General features: G+C 41.5%; 2 protein-coding genes across 3 annotated transcripts in view; one reads left to right on the top strand and one right to left on the bottom strand.

The window, feature by feature from the left end:
* NT5E (5'-nucleotidase ecto) overlaps positions 1 to 16345 on the top strand; it is a 42562-nt gene extending 26217 nt beyond the window's left edge. The window contains exons 6-9 of the mRNA XM_024193217.2: positions 1189 to 1297; positions 3149 to 3298; positions 11242 to 11442; positions 16057 to 16345. Coding sequence (XP_024048985.2) covers positions 1189 to 1297; positions 3149 to 3298; positions 11242 to 11442; positions 16057 to 16220 — 624 coding nt within the window. The 3' untranslated portion in view covers positions 16221 to 16345. The remainder of the gene's footprint in view (positions 1 to 1188; positions 1298 to 3148; positions 3299 to 11241; positions 11443 to 16056) is intronic.
* Positions 16346 to 18407: 2062 nt separating this feature from the next.
* Positions 18408 to 22876, bottom strand: part of SNX14 (sorting nexin 14) — an 87372-nt gene continuing 82903 nt past the window's right edge. For both annotated transcript variants that reach the window (XM_024193214.2, XM_024193216.2), the window contains one exon: positions 18408 to 18612. In XM_024193214.2, the coding sequence (XP_024048982.2) occupies positions 18574 to 18612 (39 nt within the window). In that variant the 3' untranslated portion in view covers positions 18408 to 18573. The remainder of the gene's footprint in view (positions 18613 to 22876) is intronic.

Below are 22876 nucleotides of genomic sequence, written 5' to 3'. Positions count from 1 at the left end.
TTTTTAATCAAATTTGCTTTGATTATTAGTGTAGTGGATGGTGCCCAATATTCACAGAAAGACAATTTCTCATTCATAAACAAGTTTTTATGCTGAAAATTTGCTGAAGAACTAAGGCTACCAATTAATTTTTAATTCCCATGGCTGTTGTTCATGTCCAAGGAGATTTGAATTAGAGTAAGATTTTTTTCAACACCATCAAATGCTCCACTAAAATCCCAATACAGTGATCGCTGCTATCTCTTCCCTTCAACCACTATTTTTGTAATTTACCTGACAAAGTTACTAGATTAGTCTGGTAGTGTTTATTCTTAAACCAGGCTGATTATTGCCTCATTATTCTATAGCAGTCTTTTGATTCTCTTGCTGAGTGTGTTTTCCATTTACTTTACTAGAAATAAATGCAGGAGGATCTCATTAAGTGAGGGTCTAATTTGGTCCTCTGAGCAACAGGTATATAGATTGCTCTTTACTTTTTGGAAAAATCTGCACTCCATTTGCTTTCCTCCAATCTTCTAGTTCTCTACCTTCCCAGGATTTTTAAGAAGGTTTCAAATATTAAATGCTAGTGATACAGTAAGTTGCTCTATCAGGTCCCTTAATAATCTTGAAGGCACATCATTAGACTGGTTTATGTGTTTAAATTTTCTAATTATTCCCCTTCAAGGTTTTTATGAACAGCTATATTTAAGGTCTCTCACATTTCCTAATTTTTGAGAGATGTGTAAGTTATTGCTCTGTATTTCAACGTTTTCTGAAATAACACATCACCCTTTAATTTTCCTTTATGACACTGTCTACAAATCATCCCTTCCCTCATTTAGTTTTGGCTTTAGAGGGTGCGGTTTAGGTTTCTACCGCCAATAATGTCACACTCTGGTTTTCAAAAAATTCCAGAGATCCCAGGAAGAAAAGACCGAGAGAGGCTTATTTTTAAACTTTATCTGTTCGTAAAAATAATAAATAATAAAACTATGGCTGCAGAATTTTTAAAAATTTGTTCTTTAAAGATAGCTGTAAATGGCATGATTGATTAATTGGTTTTCTCCCTAACTCCTAGAGAGAAATCCAGGCCCACCAACCTGGAAAAAGCTCCCAGAAACTCCGATTTTGTAACTTGTAAAATTCCTGCATCTAGGTTAAGCAAAGATTAAAAAGTGGTTAAAATATTTTATGCTAATGTTACAGATTTACAATAATCTCAAACATCGAGATGAAAATACATGGAATCATGTTTCAATGTGCATCATAAATGGCGGTGGGATACGGTCACCCATTGATGAACACAACAATAATGGTATGTTAGCTTGTTTAATGCTGCTTTTTATACTGTTGCCTGTACTTTTACATATTTTGCTATCATGCACTATACCAACTACAAAAGAACAGCTTTTCTGGATTCAGGACTATGGCCCTGATCCTGCCAATGCTTATAATTTTTAGTTGATGTCAGTAGTTTCGCTGGAACCACTAACATGCATAAAAGTTAAGCACATTGTATACATAACTGATTCTGAAACGCAATCAGAAACAACTAATATCTATATTTCAGTGCTTGAAGGTACACAGTATAGTCCCAGAAGTAACAAATTAATTGAGCAAGCACCAATAGAATACTGGAATTTTAAGAATAATGAATAATATTCTCTCAATAGAGCTTATCCATTTTAGTATTCTAGACATAATCAAAATAGAGTTCCACCAACAGATAAAATTGGATCATATAAAAATCTGAAATAGCTTACAGCCATACTACCTCTTGTAAGTCTGGCCTAGACACCTAGGCTGCATCTGCACTGAGGCTATTCTCAACTTCTCCCACTGTTAGTTTAGCACTAATGCAGCTGCAGCCATGCTGGCACTGGTGACAGAACTAGCAGGGTTTGGTCACTGATGTTTTTACCACTATGGCTTGTCATTATGCTCAGAAGAAGTGGAGATGGTATTCTTCACTTCCTGTTCTAAACTTATGTAGGGTGGCTATGTCTGTTAGAAACCTGTTATGTTCTGCCACATAAGTAAGTAAATTCTGTATCCTCTTATGGTGCCACATATTCAGTCTAATATTATAAAATCTAAGAACAATTTGTTTTAATTTTGGATAACTCATTTTGTAGGACTACTATAGCAATTGAAAGCAACAGGATAAGCTGGCTAAACTTTGTAAGAACTTCTGTTTTTTCTTGTCCCCAGATTGACAGGTAGCCATTTTCCACTTATCTTCTTTCATATGGTAAGAGAGGTGATAAGCAACATTCAAATAACCAGATTCAGAGTAGTGAGCCAGCAGGTCGCTTGGGAAGTGGCTTAGTGTAAATTCTGAGATGTTGCTGGCAAACAATTGAAGCAAGTACTCATTTACAGTGTGGTCCGTCATTTGCGACTGGTGTCCAGAGTCATTTTGTGCTGTTTCCAGGGTAGGTTGAAGCCTGGAAGTACTTTTGTGGAATTGGCAGTAAGGTGATTGCTTGGGACATTGGCATTGTCCCAGAATTCTTTCCTGTGTGCCTCAGGATTGCATGACAATGCTTAAGAGCTTTAGCCCGATCCCAAAAAGGCTTGTGATATTTCAGGCATATCTTTGGGAAGTTCTGGAGGTCCTCAACAGTGTCCGTGTCCTTCTCCTTCAGAACTTTTGGAAGATAGTCATACATAGCATGGGACAGACCTCCTACATTAAGTAGGTACACATGTAAAGCTGGTCCTATGGTTCTCTGATTCTGTCCCAGATAAGGACTCTTGACAGATTTTTGCATTACTAATCCATACCAGGAGATCGACAAACTGACGTCTGGTAGCCTTTTGACAATATTCATTGTGTTCATTATTAATATGTAGCAGAAGCACCACATAAAGGTTGTCACCTTGCTCCCATTTCCACTAGTGAAGCTGCAGTATAGGTGGGTTATGCATATCACAACATAAGCAGAGGTAGAAAATCCTTAGATATGTCTAGTTGGCCAGTTTGGAAAACTGAGATACAGATCAAAAGATGGAGTCTATACTCCTGTACTATTAAATTACATTGCTTCAAATGATACACGGCTTTATAGGTTATGTAGCACACTGTTAAGTGATCTTAAACAAGATATGTAAGGTGCTTTATTATGAAGAACATTTGTTTACCTAAAGTGTTGTTCTATCCAAGGTAATATTACGATGGAGGACCTGCTAGCTGTGCTGCCATTTGGAAGTACTTTTGATCTGATTGAGTTAAAAGGCTCCACTCTCAAAGAAGCATTTGAGCATGGTGTGCGCAGACATGGACAAGGAACTGGCGAGCTGCTGCAGGTTGGGGGTTAGTTACTCACTCTTTTTTTTTTTTTTTAATTATTATTATTCTCTTTCCAATATAGCCATACTTCATGCTGCCCTTGTTGGCATTTATACCTCTGGGGAACCAGCTGCACTGCCCCAAATGGAAATGAAATAAAATTGAAAATACATTTATCTTCATGGTAGTTCTATGCACCATTCTGTTGCACAGCTTTTCTCCTCCTTCATCACTAATGAAATCTAGAGGCAGGTCAGTGTTGTTGCTGGAGGCTACGGGACTAACTTTTCCCCCTTAGTTCAGTCTACCAGATTTTTTGCCTCTGGGGGTGGAACAAGTTGGTGGTTCAGTTTCCCCCACCATTTTGGTTTTGACTTTATTTTTATTCATTGTTGTGCGGCTGCGACATCAGTCTTCCCCCTCCTCCCCGGATCAGGTAAATAGCAGCATGGTGGCTTCAACCACCTGCACCTGTCGTTCCCGTGCTTCTCTGCAGGACTCCTCTGCCCCCTCAGTCCCTGGCTAAAACTAAGTAATGTTCCCTGCGTGAGGCAGCACTTAGATGCTCTACTGAGGGCAAATTGTGCCCTGCCTGTTCCCAACCAGCTGAGCCCCGCGCTGCCAGATACAGGGCTCAGAGTCAGACCAGCAGCTTGGGTCCCCACCCTGCCCCGAGGAGCTGTGACTCCAATGCAGAAAAGCCTGAGCAGGAGCTTCTGAGCATCTGGGGGAAGAGAAGGACGCTACCCAGCCAGCTCAGGAGGTAGGTTGCTCAACAGACCTGGGCCAGAGGGAGAGACCCCCCTGAAAGGAGCCAAAGTCCCTCCCTGACCCCCGGCTACTGAAGTGGGGCCTCTTCTCGCTGAGGGAAAGAAAAAAGGCTCCTATACTGCTCCCCTGCCTCCCCCTGTGAATTGAGGGATTCTTATGATGTTCAAAGGTAAGTCTGGCAAACCCCTCAGGGGTCCCAAAAAGGTAAAGCAAGCATCACCTTTGCAGCGCAGCAGTTAATATTGTCAGTGAACAATGTATGCAATTGTCAGTGGACAATGGATGCAAACTGGAGTTAAACCCTTCCTTTGCCTTCCCCAGGCAGTGTTTGCTGGGGCTTTTCTGCTACACATAAGCTCTCGAGTGTTCTGTATAATACTCACCACCTCTTCCCCAACCCTGCAGCATGTCTGGGCCAGCAGAGGAGCCTGTCCTTCCAGGGCAGTCCTGCCTCAGGCTGCAATATAAAGGGAATTGTGGTTTTCTGGCCTTCCACTCACAACCATCACTCTGCCAGGGAAAAGGGCTCAGATTTCACACAGCAGCAGAATGGAATTGTGCCTTCTGATCATCAGCCAGAATTTAAACCCTTGCACTGCCCAAAAATGGCTTAGAAGCTGGATGGTAGGAAAGAGTCTCTCGCTCTCCCCCCCTCCCCACAATGACTGTCTCCACATTAAAGCCTGAGGAGTACTTCAGGCAGTCTGACCAGAAGAGATGAGGATTCCATTCCCAACCATGCTGCACCATCATGGGGTTACAGAGGTGTAAGTGTCAAAATGATCCTGACTGACTGCTTGACTGCACAGTGGGGAAATGGGCACCCCAGGGATGGGATTTCTAATATGCACTAATGTGCTGCACATTAACTAGTCCACAGACGCCCTGTTAGTGCTCACGAAGAGTTCCCTAGTGTGTGTTAACAGCACTACGTTAAAGCACACTAGGGCACTTCTCGTGTGCACCAGCAGGGTCTACACGGACCAACTAACGTGCACCATATTAGTGCATGTTAGAAATCCTAACCTCGTCATGTCTACATAGTGGTGTAATGGGCAAGACCTGAGTAAAGACCCGAGTGGTACTAGACTGCTCCTACTTACTTGGGTGCTAGCTAGGCTGGAGGAGCAATGCAGGCAGCCTTTCAAACTCTCCTGGACACTTAGCAAGCTATTCCTACAATCAAGATGTGTACCAGTAGCCCTCCTTGGTGGTATGATCCCCCAGACCAGGACAGATAGCAAGCTACCTCCCCCCTCTAACGTCCAGGGCAAGTACCACACACACATCACCAAAGAATCCTCTCTTCCCCCCGGCCCTCCCCCCCCAAAAAAACAACAACAAAAAAACCCCTGCAAGACTTTTTTTCAGTACAGGATGCTAGTGGCTAACAAGGAACTCATTCATTTAGTAAAATACCATATTACATACAGTTTCCCCATGGATACCTCCCTAATACATCATAAGATCTAAATGTAGTCTTCTCATTAAAGCCAAATGTTAAACTAAGTGTTTCCATAAAAACAAATTCCATAAACGTTGGGAGTGTAAGATTGGCTTCAGAAGGTTTGTTACTTCCAAAAAAGGAAGAAAAAAATGGACAAATAAAAAGCCCCATAGCTCATAAGAGCGATGATGCACTGCTTCAGATATACCCTTCCAGGCCAAACACATTGCATATACTTTACTAAGAAAAGCCTTCCTCATCTAGGGGTACGATCCTTGCTTGCAGTGAAATGTCTCAGATTTTGTCCTGGACAACCTCTTGATGTGATTTGTGATGAGCAATGGCTTCTAACTCTCTGGCTACAAGGAATCCATGTTATACCCATGAATAGCTATTACTCATCCTAAACAGATATCTTGTGCATCCCAATTTCCAGATGAGGAGCTGTTTGTGGAGGCAGAGAAATTAGTAGCTGAGAGATCACAGAGGTCTCACTATCAAAACCAGTGTAAAAAATCCATTGGTTGCTACCAATACCAAGGGTATCCAAGAAGGGATTATTCCTCTAGCAGAAGAAAAATCTGGAGTAGGGCTGGAATTATGAATAATATTAGAAATTCATATGAATAATATGAGACCACCAGACACTAATTTAACCATAAATTCCTATATTAAGTACAAAGGCAAAATGGTATTTTATACAATTGCTCTAAACATGCCTAACAGCCTGAAAATAAAGTCACTACACCCAATACAGTAACAAAGTATTCATGGCCGTGATCATTATACTTACAAGTAGGCCAGGCCTAGGGAAAGCTATCTCATTTGGGCAGATCAGGTAGGATCTGACAAAGAACCCTCAAATTCAAAACTCTTTTTATACCCTTTAACAAACAAGTGATGTCATTGCCAATTACTGACTTCAGATAAAAAACCAATTTGAGACAATTCCTTCTTCGTTCCAGTCTTAATTCAGATAAGATTAACAACCCCCTTTCTTCCCAAGGCCTTTCTGGCCAACAGTTTTCCATTGCACCTGGCTTCAGATAGGCTCTACTTTTAAAATAATACTGGTCTGTGGGGTGGGAACATTATTTATGTTGGCTCCTTTTTAGACAGATTTCCTTTCTCTTATTTAAAACCATCTGCAGTCACCCTTATCAGCCAGAGGTCTTCTTTTTAGAAGCGTCCCCTTATCTCAGTTATTCTTTGAGCCAGATATCCTATCTACTTCATTCCTTCTGGCCTTATAACTCCTTGTTTTCAAGGCCTCCCTTCTGCTTGTGAGTCAGGGCCTTTCTTTGCAACATGCATCTATTTCCTTAACCAAGCTTAAGCTGACACATTCTTTAATTTCATATTTATGCTACAAACAGAAACGTCCAAGGAAACCTAGGTACGTTTTCTTTCAAACCAACAAAATCCTCAGCATGACGGGGGTGGGGGTGTGCATTTGTGTACAAGAGCTTACAGTTCCACCACAAGATTCTTCCTTCTGATTCACCCTCTGCATCCTGAGTCTTAAGTGGCAGGTAGTAGTCAGAGTAAAGCACAGGTCACACATTAATCCTATATCCCTGCATAGCTAGCATGCCAATCAGTACCCTGTGCAGGGAAATAGTCTATCAGAAACCGTGATGGGGATGGTCAGGCCTGGTGGTCAGAGCTGTGGCAGCAGCCAGAGCCAGGATCAGGAGTCCAGAGCAGGGTTGGAACAAAGTGAGAGTAAGAGCAAGGCAGGGACAGGATGAGGAACAAGCCTGGAGCAGGCTATGACTTGTGGATTCTGTTTCCGCTATCAGGTAGAGAAGAGTTCCAACTCATGAGTCACCAAACCAGCTCCAGGCATGTGGCTTGGCTGGAACCTAGCACAGGAGTGACTCATCTATGCATGTGGTTTAAGCAGGCTCTGGTTCAGGGATAACTCATAGAATATCAGGGTTGGAAGGGACCTCAGGAGATCATCTACTCCAACCCCCTGCTCAAAGCAGGGCCAATCCCCAGACAGATTTTTGCCCCATAGCCCTAAATGGCCCCCTCAGGGATTGAACTCACAACCCTGGGTTTAGCAGGCCAATGCTCAAACCACTGAGCTATCCCTCCCCTTACACAGACTCAGTCATAACTGGAAAGCTGCTGGAAAGGATTCATAGCTACAGGTCCTTCAAAATCAAGAAGAGCTTTTGATCCCAATGCAGAGAATTGCTCACTTAGATTTCAAAACAGACATGGCTCTGGCTGTAATTTTACCATAACGGTAAAGATTTGCAAAGATCAAAGACTTTGCATCAGTCACTTCCTGAGGGGGTCATCAGTAGCCAGTTGTCTCCAATGAGTAGGATTGCTGGTATCATGCATCAGCTCTATCCCCTGAGCGGGTTCCTGAAAATGTGCCTGCAGAAATTCTTTCTGAGAGCCTAGAAACATGCAATTGATGCAGTGGAAAATGAGGTGTCATTCTGAGATCACATCTGAAGGCCCCTTTGTGCGCAGATGGGTGCAAACAACATGCTGAGAGTTAACCCAATTTTCACTCTAGACCTTGCATACTCACTCTGGAAGCAAGCCTGACTGGGGAGCATATTTGGAAGACAGACTTCCAAAAGCACAGAGTACCCATCCCTTTAGTTCACTTTGACAGCACTATCAGGATGTGTCTGGACAAAAAACTAAAAAGCACAAACATAGTCACATGGAATTGGACCAATAGTCCATTAAGTCCATTAAAGTCTATGACAGTGTGACAGTGGCTAGTACCAGCTGCACCAGTAGAAGGTGCAGAGACCACCTACCAGGCAATCACAGAGAAGTCGCCTACTACCTTCCATTCAAGCTTGTCTTATGATTGATTGTATCCCTTCCAAAACCAGGGAGTAACCAGAGCTCAAAGTTTCTCTGTGGGAATGGAAATAATGTCCTGGATAGAAAACAGTCCGCTGCCTTTCAAGACAGTTTACATAAAGATAAAGGGAGAGCTGAAGGTCTCCACTGGCCCAGAAAGCACTTTGGACTTGCTAGATAGTCAAGGACCCCACATTGTACCTGCTGAAGAGACCAAATCTCTTGAAGCAGAGATTCCTTCATTCAGACCAGGAACACCTACAATTAACAGCCTGGGCATCGGAAGAAAAGTGTAGTTCAGCATGGATTCTCCATTACAGTTTGGTATCTTGACAGAACTCAGCCAGGAAGTCTCATGTATTGATCTGGCCAAATGTATGTTTCTAGTGCAAGGGGAAGCAGCAGAAACTGCCTCTTTGTGCAGTGCCGAGCACATCGGGATCCTAACCTCTAGATGCTATTGTGATACACATTATAATAGTTACAAAGTCCTGGTGATCTGAGCTACATTAGGGTTTTGTCAGGATGACGGGCTGGAGTCCTACATCCCAAGCACCATAAAAACAGGTACCAGCCCTAGTGGCATTCTGTAGGTAGGCTCACTGGATGCTCCATTTGAGTATCATCAGATGCCAAAATGAGTCAATGACAGATTAGACAGGTCCTGTGGCTGGTTTTTCTAATTGCCATTACCCCTGAAAGGCAAGCTTTGGAATTAGTTCCTCAATCTATACAAGAACCACACTGATGTTGTCATGAGGAAAAGGTTATTCTTATAACTCCAGAATCTTTTCTATTCAAGGTAAGTTCTTTCCACAATTTCTGGGAGATAGTGCCATCATTTTGGCCATCCAAAATGCCAGGGCATTAGGGCCTCAAGTTTGCCACAGGCAGGCCATTAAATTCTGCACCAGTTGGCATGCTGGGCATCTGGGAAACTATTCACAGAAGTCCCTGTGGGCACTGGGAAATACGTGTCTGAGCCTCATCTGAGGAAGACATGCAAAGTAAGTTTCCATTCCCCTACCGCGGCATCCTTTGGTAGGAAGGTGCTACTAGGTTGATTTCCATGTAACTTGTTAGCTTACAAATCTCTTGCTTTATATGGTAAGAGCATCCAGTCCTGCCTATTATTCTATGTAATAAGGATGAGCAGAGTTTTTTAATTATTCCTAAAAATGGGGGTTAGACTAGATGACCCTTGTGGTCCCTTCTAACCCTATGATTCCCTCCCCCCACTTCTAGGATTTACTACTTCCTACTTCCCATTAATGATGAATGAGGACAGAAGCTGTGAAACAGAATAAGAAACTTCTTACCAGATAATTTTTTCTGTTAGCAGCTTTTCTCTGAAGTCAACCTGCCTTGCTAGTCTGGTAAATGACCAGAATACAAAATAGAAATTTTTCTCTGAAGGGCAACTTGGACATATATTGTCTTAAAGTTAATTAATACACTATATCAAGTTGTTCTCTTAATGCTAATAATAGGTTGTTGGAGCATTTCTCTAGCTTTGGAACAACTCTTCAGGTGGCCTGAGCTGACGGGCAGGGCTTAGTTCTAGGGCCTCCAGCAACAACACTGGACCACCTCCAAATACCATAGGTGGGGGACATTAACCCATTAGTAATGAATGAGGATAGAAACTACTAACAGAAAGAGAATGACCAGGTAAGAAACATCTCATTCACATCTGTTCATGTAAGAACGTTCTTAACCAGCCCGAGGAGACATGCGGGAGCAGCTGCACCAGATTCTGTAATACATCTTGTACTGTAGCAGTTCCAGAGCAGTGGGTAGGGTACTCCCCTTTATTTCAATAATCTGTTTGTTATAGCAATGGCTTGACTGGCACTTTTGACTAATTAGGGTACCTGCCTCTAAGGAAGGTAAAATAACGTTCTGCTTAAAATTGACCTAGAGAGGTGTGTCTGGCTTCCCTGCAGACTCCTATTTCCTGGTTCCTGTTTTCAATCCTTTGGTAAAAAAAACTGCACTAAATCAGTCCAGTAACTGGGTAACCTCAACTGTCCTTTCTCTCTGGTCAGTTTGTCACCAGTGTCACTGTGCTATGATCTGACTGTAAGGTACCCTAATAACTATATTGATTGGATTACTAATCCTTTTGAAGGGAGTTGTTTCCTGTACTCGACTGGTTATTATCTTGACTTGTTTGTACTTCCTTTAATGCTAGCTCTACTGCACGTTCATGCTGTTGCCCTCAAATTAAGAGACACCTTAATGTAATTGCATGGTTGGTAGGTTTCATTGTCTGGCTCTGCATTTTAATACTGTATTAATGAGTTATGGCCCGAGTTATACCATCACTACTTAAACTTCCATACGTAGTGTACAAGGAGGCCAAGAAGTCCATAGAACCTAGATTGATTTGAGTTAGTAGCTACAGTACAAAAAAGAATGAAGAACATAGCCACTATCTGTAATAACCATGTGTTGGCACATTCCTTCATACTAGCTCATTTCAACCAGTAAGATAATAGTATGTAAACAAATGCATGACAAGGAGGCAGACTAGGAATATGGTGAAGAGGGGAGGTCTCTGACCTCCAATATCATAATCCCACCCACTCCCCAATGAACTGTTTGTGTGTGTCAGCAGCCAGGAGGGAACCGGGAAAAGAAAAAGGGTATGGAGCTTGAGATGGGATGCTCCCTCTGTTCTCACAGTTCCAGTAACCATGAATTTTCTGGAGTAAAGAGTAAGAGCTGATTTGTGTGTAAGAGGGGGACAGGGCAGGAAGCTATTTACAATAAGAATGTTCTCTTTCAAAAGTCAGGCCTAATTCTCACATGTGGAAGTGTAGAGTGTCCTTTTAATGATTCTATGGATCTGAGGTGCTCAATTGGAGCTATTTAAAGTGATGTCTAAAAATGTGTTTTCTCCTAGGCATTCATGTGGTCTACGATCTTTCCAGACCACCAGGAAGCAGAGTTGTCAGCATAGAAGTTCTTTGCACGGCCTGTAGAGTACCAGCCTATGTACCACTCCAAATGGATGAAACGTACAAAGTGATTCTTCCTTCTTTTCTGCAGCAGGGAGGAGATGGATATTCTATGCTAAAAACTAAATCACTGAGTCACAATCAGGGTAAGCATAGACACTCCATATTGAATATGTAGCAAGCTATTAGCCATGTAGTGGACATCAAAGACTAACATCCTCCTAGTTTTAAGAATGTTAAAGATGTTGCTATAATACGAGACCTCACGGTTTCATCTTAAATAGAATGGATATAATTTGCTTTGAGTCGCTGAACACTCAGGGCTCCGTATCTTTCAGTTGATAATTGTTAGGCCTGATCCTGAGAGAAACTAAGCGCCTGCAACTTCCATTGAAATCAGCATCTCTCAGAATCAGGTTCTCTGGCTGCATGTAACAGCTTAGACTAGCACAGAGCAGGAAACAGTGTCACTAACGTATAATTTTAAGGAAATGAGCAGAAGCGTGCCAGAGGGGCCACTGGTGGTATCTGCAATAGGTACGCCGTGCACAATAATAAATGAAAAGAGAGTGGCTGCTTTCATCTTCACCTCAAACATGCTACACGTCAAACGTGCCTACACCTCAAACATGCTACCCACTAGAAATATACTTGCTCAAGTAGCTTTTACCAAAAAGTTTAGTCTAAAATCTAAAGGAGAGTCAGTGTCATGTGTGGATCACCAAAGCTGCATCGCCAGGTACTGAGGTATCCACTGGACAACATGGAAACAGGTTATAGAAGGGGGGAAAAAATCCTTATTCTGTACAAAATAGAGCCAGCATTTTAAAAGCTAGCGCTGCGTCATTTTCTCGTATTGGAGCCCTGTATCAGATTATGACTAGTCACGAGCGAGTATATAGCATCAACATGCAACTGATGGTACAAGAATAAAAGCCAAGCCAGCACCAGAGGGAAAGAAAATGAATGGATTTTTCTAACGCCATTTTAAGAATACTTAAAACAGCATTTAAGTGTTTAGCAAGTACAATACTCTGCCCTGTATAGCTGCCATCCAAATCTGTTAGGAAGAAAAACTTTTAAAGGATTTCATGTTTAACATATATAATTAACAGCCACTTGTTTTATTCAAATTCATTTCTGAAGATACACAAAGGACAGAGCCTCCCATAAAACAGAGTACCCTGTAAAGGCATGCTTCTAGATCTAGCACAAGTTTTCATTTGGTCTGTAATGTTACCTGACGTTGATGGGTCTCCCATTTCCAGACTGGCTACAGTCCTGTTAGCTCAGTTCACAAAAATATAAAGAAAGTTCCCTTTTGGTCTTCAACAAAAGGTGATGCCATTTTAGATTTGGTAGGGGTGAGTAGTGAGGACCTCATCGAAGAACTGATCATAGAGGACAACTTTGTTTTGAGTGATCATGAGCTAATTCAATTTAAACTAAGTGGAAGGATAAACAAAAATAGATCTGCAATAAGGGTCCTTGATTTCAACTGAAGGGAACTGTTTAGGGAAGTGGACTGGACTGAAGAACTGAAAGAGCTGAATGTGGAGGAGGCTTTGAATTACTTAAGTCCAAAGCTGTAGAAACTATCTGAAGCCTGCATCCCAAACATGGGGAAAAATTCGTAGGGAAGGGTTGCAGACCAAGCTGGCTGGCTGAGTATTTCAAACAGGTGATTAAGAGAAAGCAGAAGGCCTGCAAGGAATGGAAGCAGGGAGGGATCAGTAATGAAAGCTACTTTTTGGAGGTCAGAAAGTGTAGGGATAAAGTAAGAGCTGCCCAAAGCCAAGCAGAGTTGGACTTTGCAAAGGAAATTAAAACCGATAGTAAAAGGTTCTATAGCCATATAAGTAAGGGAAGAAGAAGTGGGATTGCTGAGAATGGGGTGGAGATGAGATTATCTAGGCATGGTCCAACACTTAAATACTTTGCCTCAGTTTTTAATGAGGCTAATGAAGAGCTTGGGGTAGTGGCAGGGTGGCTAATGGCAATGAGGATATGGAGGTAGAAATTACACATCTGAGGTGGAAGTTAAACTCAAATAGCTTAATGGGACTAAAGCGAGGGGCCTGGATAAGCTCCATCCAAGAATATTAAAGGAACTGGCACATGAAATTGCAAGTCCAATAGCAAGGATTTTAATGAATGTGTAAACTCATTAGTCATACCCTATGTCTGGAGAATTGCTAATATAGATCCTATTTTTAAGAAAGGGGGGGAAATGTGATCTAGGAAACTACAGGCCTGTTAGTTTGACCTCAGTTATATTCAAGATCTTGGAACAAATTTTGAGAGCGAAAGTAGTTAAGGACATAGAGGTGAACAATAATTGGGATAAAATACAACATGGTTTTACACAAAGTAGATCATGCCAGAGCAACCTGATCTTCTTCTTTGAGAAGATACCTGTTTTTTTAGACAATAGAAATGCAACAGATTTTATCTACCTGGATTTCACTAAGGCATTCGATACAGTTTCACATGAGAAATTATTAAATTGGAGAAGATGGGGATTAATATGAGACTTGGAAGATGGATAAGACATTGGTTAAATGGAAGACTACAATGGGTCATACTGAAAGGTGAACTGTCAGGTTGGAGGGAGGTTACTAGTGGAGTTCCTCAAGGAGCGGTCTTGGGATCAATCTTATTTAACATTTTTTATTACTGACTTTGGCATAAAAAGTGAGGTAATAAAATTTGTGGATGACACAAAGGTGGGAGATATTGTTAATATGGGGGAGGACTGTAATATCATACAAGATCTGGATGACCTTGTAAACTAGAGTAATAGAAATTAGATGAAATTTAATAGTACAAAGTGCAAGATCATGCACTTAGGGACTAACAAGAAGAATTTTTGCTATAAGCTAGGGACTTATGTCAGTTGGAAATGACAGAGGAGGAGAAAGATGTGGGTGTATTGGTTGATCATAGGATGACTATGAGCTGTCAATGTGATGTGGCTGAGAAAAAGACTAATGCAATCCTATGATGCATCAGGTGAAGTATTTCCAGTAGAGACAGGGAAGTGATACCTCATCTGGAATACTATGTGCAGTTCTGGTCTCCCATGTTTAAGAAGGATGAATTCAAATTGGAACAGCTGCAGAGAAGGGCTACTCAGATTATCTGAGGAATGGAAAACCTACTTTGAGGGGAAACTCAAAGAGCTTGGCTTGTTTAGTCTAACCAAAAGAAGGCTGAGGGGAGAGATGATTGCTCTCTATAAATACATCAGAGGGATAAATACCAGGGTGGGAGAGGACTTGTTTAAGTTAAGCACCAGTGTAGACACAAGAACAAATGGGATATAAACTGGCCATCAACAAGTTTAAGCTTGAAATTAGGTGAAGGTTTCTAACCATCAGAGGGGTGATGTTCTGGAGCTACCTCCTAAGGGGAGCAGTGGGGGCAAAAAACCTGCAAGACTGAGCTTGATAGTTTTATGGAGGGGCTGGTATGACAGGACTGCCTGCAATGGCATGTGGCCTATTGGCAACTGCCAGTAGCAAAAATCCCCAATGGGTGGATCTGGGACAGTAGATGGGGAGAGCTCTGAGTTACTACAGAGAATTCTTTCCCAGGTGTCTGGCTGGTGGGTCTTGCTCACATACTCAGGGTTTAACTGATCGCCATATTTGGGTAGGGAAGGAATTTTCCCCCGAGTCAGATTGGCAGAGACCTGGGAGTTTTTCACCTTCCTCTTCAGCATAGGGCCTGGCTCACATGCAGGTTTAAACTAGTGTAAATGGTGGAGTCTCTGTAACTTGAAGTCTTTAAACCCTGATTTGAGGACTTCAGTAACTCAGCCAGAGGCTAGGGGTCTATTAGGTGGAGTGAGGGTCTGTAGCCTGCAATGTGCAAGAGTTCAGTGGTGGTCCTTTCTGACCTTAGTCTGAGAGTCTATGGTTATCGCGTCCCTCACAGATGGGATCTTTTGAGCCAGAGCTATTTCAAAGTCAGTTAATCTATAGTGCCTTTATCTTCATTAGGTGAATATATTTTGCATAGTTACCACTTCTTTTGTAATGTTAAAACAACTCCCAGTAAAACCCTCTGCAGAAATAAATTAACATACTGATGGAAAATTCACACACAGTCTGTGTGCACAAGGACGCACACAGTTCCAAAACATACTAAAGATGTAACACTGGAAAGGTACAGTGCATAACCTCTCAGCTATACATACCTGTTACCTGCATAACAATGCACAGTGTCAGAGAATCCTTTGGAGATGGGACTCTGGATCCCTGTGTATGTAAACATGCTAGATATGCACTAGTAACCCTACAAAGATAAACCAAAGTAACTATGGCAAGGGCAATGCTTTTCCCAATAAACTTTCAGCTGCCCAGCGGGACATTCTGGAAAAAACTTTTCACAATAGTTGAACTGTTCCAGCTGTCCATCCCCGTAGAAGACACATTTATAATCCATTGTTATTTCCCCAGTCCCTTGATGTCATAAACCAGTGGTTTGCAACCTTAAAAATTTTCAAATGGAGGAGTGGAACCCTTTAGAAATCTTAGACATAGTCTGTGGACCCCCAGGGGTCTGCAGACCAAAGGTTGAAAACCACTGTCATAAATAATTGTGCTCTCCTGAATATGAACATGTAGTAGAAAGCAATTCCTTCTTCAAGGGAAATTAGTTTAAAATGAGAATCAAGAATACAAAGTTTGAGGGTGCTATTTAACATTACTATTAATTTCACTATATATATATATGTATAACTTCTGTTTATCTAGGTGATCTTGATGTTGAAGTAGTTTCCAGTTACATTTCTAGAATGGGACCTGTTTTTCCAGCAGTTGAAGGACGAGTGAAGTTTTCTGCAGGAAATTTCATCCAAGGAAGTATTACGCTGATTGCTGGCTTATTCACTGTGACATTCCTGCACTTCATTTTTTAATTCTTATTTGCAATGCTTTTAGACTGCTGCTAGAAAGCCTGCTCCCCTCCCCTTTGCCTGCACCTCCCAGCACGTTTAAACAGGTCCTAGGTCTTGGCATACATTCAGTAATTATAGTGGAGGCCAGCTCTCTTTAAAACATGGCTCTTCTAAATGCTGTATTATGTGCTTGGGTGCCTTGAAATTTGCTGTGCTTTGTAGGGGTTTGAGGTAGGAATATTGATCCAAATCTGGGGTCACTTGACTAAGGGCTTCCTGAGATGTATCTCTCTGGGGAACAAACAAAACAGTTTTGCTGAAGGTTGACACGTTCTAACAGTTTTTTTTGCCCAGATCTGGGTATCAAAGCTTGGCTCTGAAAAAAAGCTGTGAAGCATACTATACAGAATGATGGGGCATTTTGGCAGGTAGTAGGTTTCCAAATTTGATACAGCAGGTTTAAGTGCACTTCCTTGATGTTTCTACCCTCAAACTCAAGTTCCAAAGAGCAAAGCATTAAAGGAAAAACATCTTATTCCATGGAGAAATATATTGTATTCTATAGAAATATTTACAAGCATATCTGTGTAAAATTTTCCCTCCAACTCTTCCCATGCACACTGAAACAGTGAAATCAACAAATCTTTTTTTCAAGAGTGTAAGTAAATTCCTTATAGATGCATTACTACTTTCCTCTGTCCCCTGTGCAGGGTTGAAAACTTAAATGTGAAAACAGTATCCAGTTTTTATCACACTTATCTTGGCTACATCAGTGCCTGAGATAATTGGCCCCCCCTAACAGAGATTGGTTTAAACACTGAAGCATAGTCAGCTCCACTTCCACTAGGAGATTAAGACTGCCACATTATTAGAGAGGTGGGTTCCCAGGAAGTTGCAGAGTTTTTGGATTTCACATACCATCTCAAAAGTATGCTGTACTTATTCCTTGAACAGGTACTCTTTTTTTTTTTTTATAGAGGTAGCAACTTCCACTTGTAGATAAGAAAATGTCAGAGGCAAAGACTTCCAGCAGAATAAAAGTTAGTCTGATTAACAGATTGGTGTTTTTTAAACAGACCTAAAAAAACCAGTAAAAGGGTTACACCTATGGGCCAAGAAGCATACCTTGTAGATAGCTTCAGCTGTAATTCTGCTGTATCCTTCAAGTTATCCAGTGAGGTGGATTTGGCCAGCAGAATTAACATTTTAGCTATCTTTGTGCAAAAGGGAGGAGGGAGTAAATGGGAAGGGGGATATAAAAATTGAGACTCACAGGCTGACCAGGAACTCTTAACAGTTTCAGATTTGTGTACTTGTTTTAAGCTTCTTGTTAGAATACAAAGCTCTCTTATTTGGTGTTGACATTTTCTGAAAGTGCTGCCCAGAAGTATCTGTGAAAAGGTATAGCATGGATATGTAATATGTAACTACATAAGTAAAACTACTTTAAAAAGGACTTGTCAATGGGTTTTCTAATGGCTAGTTTGAAGGGGAAAAAAAGCTTAAAATGTATGGGTAGGGAATCTCAACATGGAAAGTTTCTTTAAACATATTCTATTAAGAACAGAGTGGGGTTCCCACTCCAGTTTTTTAGTCCTCTAAGGAAGACTCTGGCAAGACTTCATATTTGTGATATTTCTAAAGTAAAAAGAGCAAAAAAAGGTAACCTAATTATTTCTGAAGTGCTTCATGTTTCAGCGTCAGTTGCTAGATAAACTGAACACTTTAATGATCATTAGCTCCCTGTTCTCTACAATGTGTAAGTACTTTTCATGCTAACAAAGTATGAAAGGCCAAAAACTAAATAAGCTTTGAGGTAATGATTTACTTGCAACAGATTCAATTTCTTCACTTTCTATGGAAAAAAAGGGACATGGAGATTTATTTTGGGGAAATTTTTAGCAATATTTTACCATCTTACTCTAGCAAAGCTAAGTTTATATACAGTAGCCACCTCCCCACAAAAATCTTCCTAATTCCAGAGTTTTTCAAAATATCCTTTCAGGAAGATGACCCCTTTGTTTTTAGCAGTACACATTTAGGTTTGGTCCTCTACAGGTCTGCTTTTCAATGTACAATAAACATTACCATATTCTCTCCTACACTGACAATTTTTTGTAAAATGAGTATTTTGTCTATTAGCAATAGTTACACTTTTGAGGAGAAGGGTAACAAGTTCAAATAGTGGACAAAGTTCTTTAATTTCAATCAGTATTAAATTTGAATTAATCTTTATTAGGCAAACAGATCTTCAGAAGTTAAATTTCACTGTTATTTACAAGAAAATATACAATTCAAGACTAAAATGTTTCACATCCATTAAATTAGTGCACTGCAGACATTCTCCTTTTGGTGTTCATCCAAGCTCCTGCTTTTACATCCAAGATGATACAGAGGTAGCTTCCTTCTGAACCTATTATAAGTAGTAATTGAGAAAAAAAATTGCACTGTAATTTACTGAAGTATGGAAATATATATTTACATAAACAATCGCAATGAACAAAATATTTTAAACATATATTAGAAACCATCATAATAAATATGGAGGTCCAGAAATTAAAGGATAATGTTCACAATTTTTTTCCCCCTACTGTGCCTTAAATCAGGAAATGTCCTTTCTTTGTAGCTCCTGCTGTTCCCAACCCTTAAACCAGCTTTTCTGAACACAATCCTATGATCTAGAATCCCTCATTCTGAAATGAAATCTTTAGTCTTTACCTCTCATTTCTCTTCAGCCCCTGCTGTGATTTCTTCCTCCCTCTATCATCCCAGCTCACCACCACAGGGTTTCCAGGAGATTAGATGTACATTGGGTTTGAGACTGAGTTTATATAATGGCATTTTACTGCTCTTCTAAAGACAGCTCTTATATAATCTATTTATGACCATTTCATTTGGGTGTTAAGTCCAGTACATCTGAATTGATTAAATGTATACTGGTAATGACAAGTCTAATTAAATAAGAATCCAATATGTCAGACAGGAAGATTAATGGCTGAAAAGGGAACAGAAGGGCTAGAAAAAACAAAGATATAAACTTGAAGACTGGGCTTATTTCATAGCACCAGTTAAGAACTGGGTTATTTACCAAATACTGTATGTAAACAAGCTATGGCTTTACAGCATAATACCTCATTTTAAACTAGGTTCAAAGGGGGCAGGTGACAAAAGTCCCAAGTAGGCATAAAAAAAGGCAACAAACAGAGAGCTAGATGTTGGGGGAGGAGGGATAGGGGCAAAATGGAAAATTACAACCAGGTCAATAGGAGCAACAAGAGGAAAAAGAGCAGGGGAATGTGCTCAACATCGTGGGATGACTATACACAAATGCAAGAACATGGGGAATAAATAGGAAGAACTGGAAGTAGTAGTGCACATATTATGACTTAATTGGCATCACTGATAAGTCTTGGTGGGATAAACCTCATGATTGGAATATTGGTATAGAAGAGTAGAGCTTGTTCAGGAAGGACAGGCAGGGAAAAAAGGGAGAAGGTGTTGCATTATACATCAAGAACATATACACTTGTTCTGAAGTCCAGAAGTAGGTCAGATGCAGACCAGCTGAAAGTTTCTAGGTGAAGATAAGCGGGGGTGGAGGGGAAACAAGAGTGATGTCATGGTAGGGGTCAATATAGACCACCAAATCAGGCAGAGGAGGTGGATGAGGAGGGTGTACTTCTACAACAAGTAACAGCAATATCCAGAATCCAAGACCCCTGGTAATAATGGAGAACTTTAACTACCCAGACATCTGTTACAAAAGTAATAGGGCAAAACACAATGTCCAATAAATTCTTGGAATGTATTTGAGACCACCTGTTTCAGAAGGTGGAGGAAGTAACGAGGGAGACAGGGAGGAATTGGTTGCGAATCTGAAGGTAGAAAACAATCTGGGTGAAAGTGATCATGAAACGACAGATATCATGCTAAGGAAAGGAAGACGAGAGAGCAGCAGAATAAGGACAATGGACTTCAAAAAAACAGACCAAAAAAAACCTTGGAGAACTGGCAAGTAAGGTCACAGGGGAAGAAAACTAAGGAGAAAAGGAATTCAGGAGAGTTGGCAGTTTCTCAGAGACAATATTTAAGGCAGAATAGCTCAATGTGAAGGAAAGAGAGGAAGTACAGTAAGAAGCCAATATGGCACCATCAAGAGCTCTTTAATGACCTGAAAATCCAAAGGGAATTCTACAAAAAGTGGACACAGACAAATAGCTAAAGACAAGTACCAAATACCACAGGAATGTAGAGATAAAATTAAAAACTAAGGCACAAAATGAATTACACCTAGCAAGGGTCATAAAAGGCATTAGTAAACTAAGGAAATGTGGTCTAAATGAAATTACTATAAGGTGGGTGCACAATTGGTTGAAAGCCCATACTCATAGTTATCCATGATTCATTGTCAAACTGGGAGGACATATCTCCTGGCATCCCACAGGGGGTCTCTGGAGCTTATTGTTAAGTCATCCAAAACCAAAGGAGGACCTTCGAATGCACGTCGAGAAAGGTCTGGCGGACCTCTGGGGGAGCCCAGAGGACTGAAACCATGAACATCTTAAAGTAATAGCTGATGCCATGGTTCGAGCTGCTGAGTCCACACCATCCAAACTGTCCTGAAGATCAGTTCTGGTAACCAACTTACCTTCTTCCATCATTACAGTGAACTCCTGCCTGCAGCTCTCTGGTAACCTGTCCTTGAATTTAATGTTTTCCCAAAGCATGATGTCATAGCGACTCAAGAGTGCCTGCTGGTTTGCAATCCTAAATTGCAGACTTCGCAAGGATTAAAGTTTGCGACCCAGCAAGTCTAGTCTTTTTGAATCTTTGCCTTTACATGTTGATGCTTGGGTGTCCTTACCTCTCCTGCTGGTTAGTAGCTGCCATTACTAAGGAGCCTGGAGGAGGATGAGAATACAAATGCTCATATCCTTTAGGACGGTCGTAGTACCTCCTCTTGGCCCATTTTGTTGTGGGATATGGGGTGGGGGGGTCTACTCAAGTGCCTTAACTGGCTCCATAAGTTGCTTCATTAATCAGCAGAGCCATTTTAGAAAGGGCCATTGGTAACAATGTCCACTAACTTGTGAGAACTCTCACAGACCTCCTCTGCCTGAATGTCAAGAACAGAGGCTACCCTTCTCAGTAGATCTTGATGAGCCTCATGGTCCTCTGGTGGTGGTGAGTCACTTGCCACCTTTACAGCCTTGTCTGGTGATGAAGAAGAGGAGGCAACAGGATGCTGAGGTAGTGGCTGCTCTGTGTCTTACGGTGGAGAAGCCACACAAGTGACTTCTGGCTGCTCTCAGTACTGGGTACTGGAGAATGTTGTCTGTGGTGCCATTTCTCTTGGTGCACCCTTGAGGAAACCAAACAAGGCAGGTGAAGAGAAGTCCTAGCAGGCAGGGGGATGCCCCACAGCATCCAGAATGGCCACAGATATGGGCCTGGGACTCATGCTTGACTGGGCCATTGCCCCTGAGGAGGCAGCCAGTGCTGTGACTACTGTGACACCCATGGTCCCCAGTTCTCTGACCGAGAACTGGCTGGGACACAGAAGAATGTACCCCCAAGTCTGACAAAAGAGTCTGAGCCCTCAGACAATGGAGGAGCAGAGCCAGTCAGAATTGGGGATAAGTAGCCAGAATCCGGGGATGGCAGTACCGAGGATATCATTGCTGGCTTGCCTCTAGACTGCACTGGCTTTTGTGGAAGTGTGGGCTGTAGTGGTACCGCATGCTCCTGATGCGGTGACTAGAAGCCTTCCTGTACCACTGGGGATATTGACACTGAAAGGCTAAGAAGGTCTCCACATGCCTCTGGAGTGGTTGGTAGCAGTAATGATTCCTGACAAGGATTTTTCACAGGTCAGCCTCAATGGACCTGGCCAGGTTCCAGAGGCAGTGATCCCTTCTTTTTAGTCAGTGATTGCTCTAGGGAATCCCTCCCTCCGCATCTTTTCTAGAGCTTCTGCCTCTAGCCGGCTATGGTACTGGTGAACTTGACTGAGGTACCCAGCTAGAGGAGGGTGTCTGCTTCTTCTGCGGCACCACAAAGATCAAAGAGCTGCAGAATCTCTGGTGGGGACTCTGCATCGAAGTTGCATTCCTAACACATTCCCAATGCAACGACTCCAATGGAGTGGAGAGTATGTTTATAAAATCTGCAGATGACACAAAGCTGGGAGGGATTGCAAGCACTTTGAAGAACAGAATTAGAATTCAAAACAACCTTGACAAATTGGAGAACTTGTCTGAAATCAACAAGATGAAATGCAATAAAAATAAGTGCACTTAGGATGGAAAAAAAAAATCAAATGCACAACTACAAAATGGGGAAAGCTGGCTACATGGTAGTACTGCTGAAAAGGATCTGGGGGTTGTGGTGCATCACAGATTGAATATGAGCCAACAATGTAATGCAGGTGCAAAAAAGACTAATATTCTGGGATATATATCACAGGAAAGTTGTATGTAGAACAAAGGAGTTAACGGTCTTGTTTTGCTTGGCACTGGTGAGGCCTCAGCTGAAGTACTGTTTCCAGTTCTGAGTGTCACACTTAAGAAAGATGTGGACAAATTGGAGAGTCCAGAGGAGAGCAACAAAAATGATAAAAGGTTTGGAAAATCTGACCTGTGAGGAAAGGTTAAATAAACTGGCATGTTCAGTTTTGA

Source organism: Terrapene carolina, unplaced genomic scaffold, assembly GCF_002925995.2.
Source record: "Terrapene carolina triunguis isolate 2854851 unplaced genomic scaffold, T_m_triunguis-2.0 Scaffold42, whole genome shotgun sequence".
Lineage (NCBI taxonomy): Eukaryota > Metazoa > Chordata > Testudines > Emydidae > Terrapene > Terrapene triunguis.
Note: the sequence above shows the minus strand (reverse complement) of the source record. Positions and strands in the feature narration are given on the sequence as shown.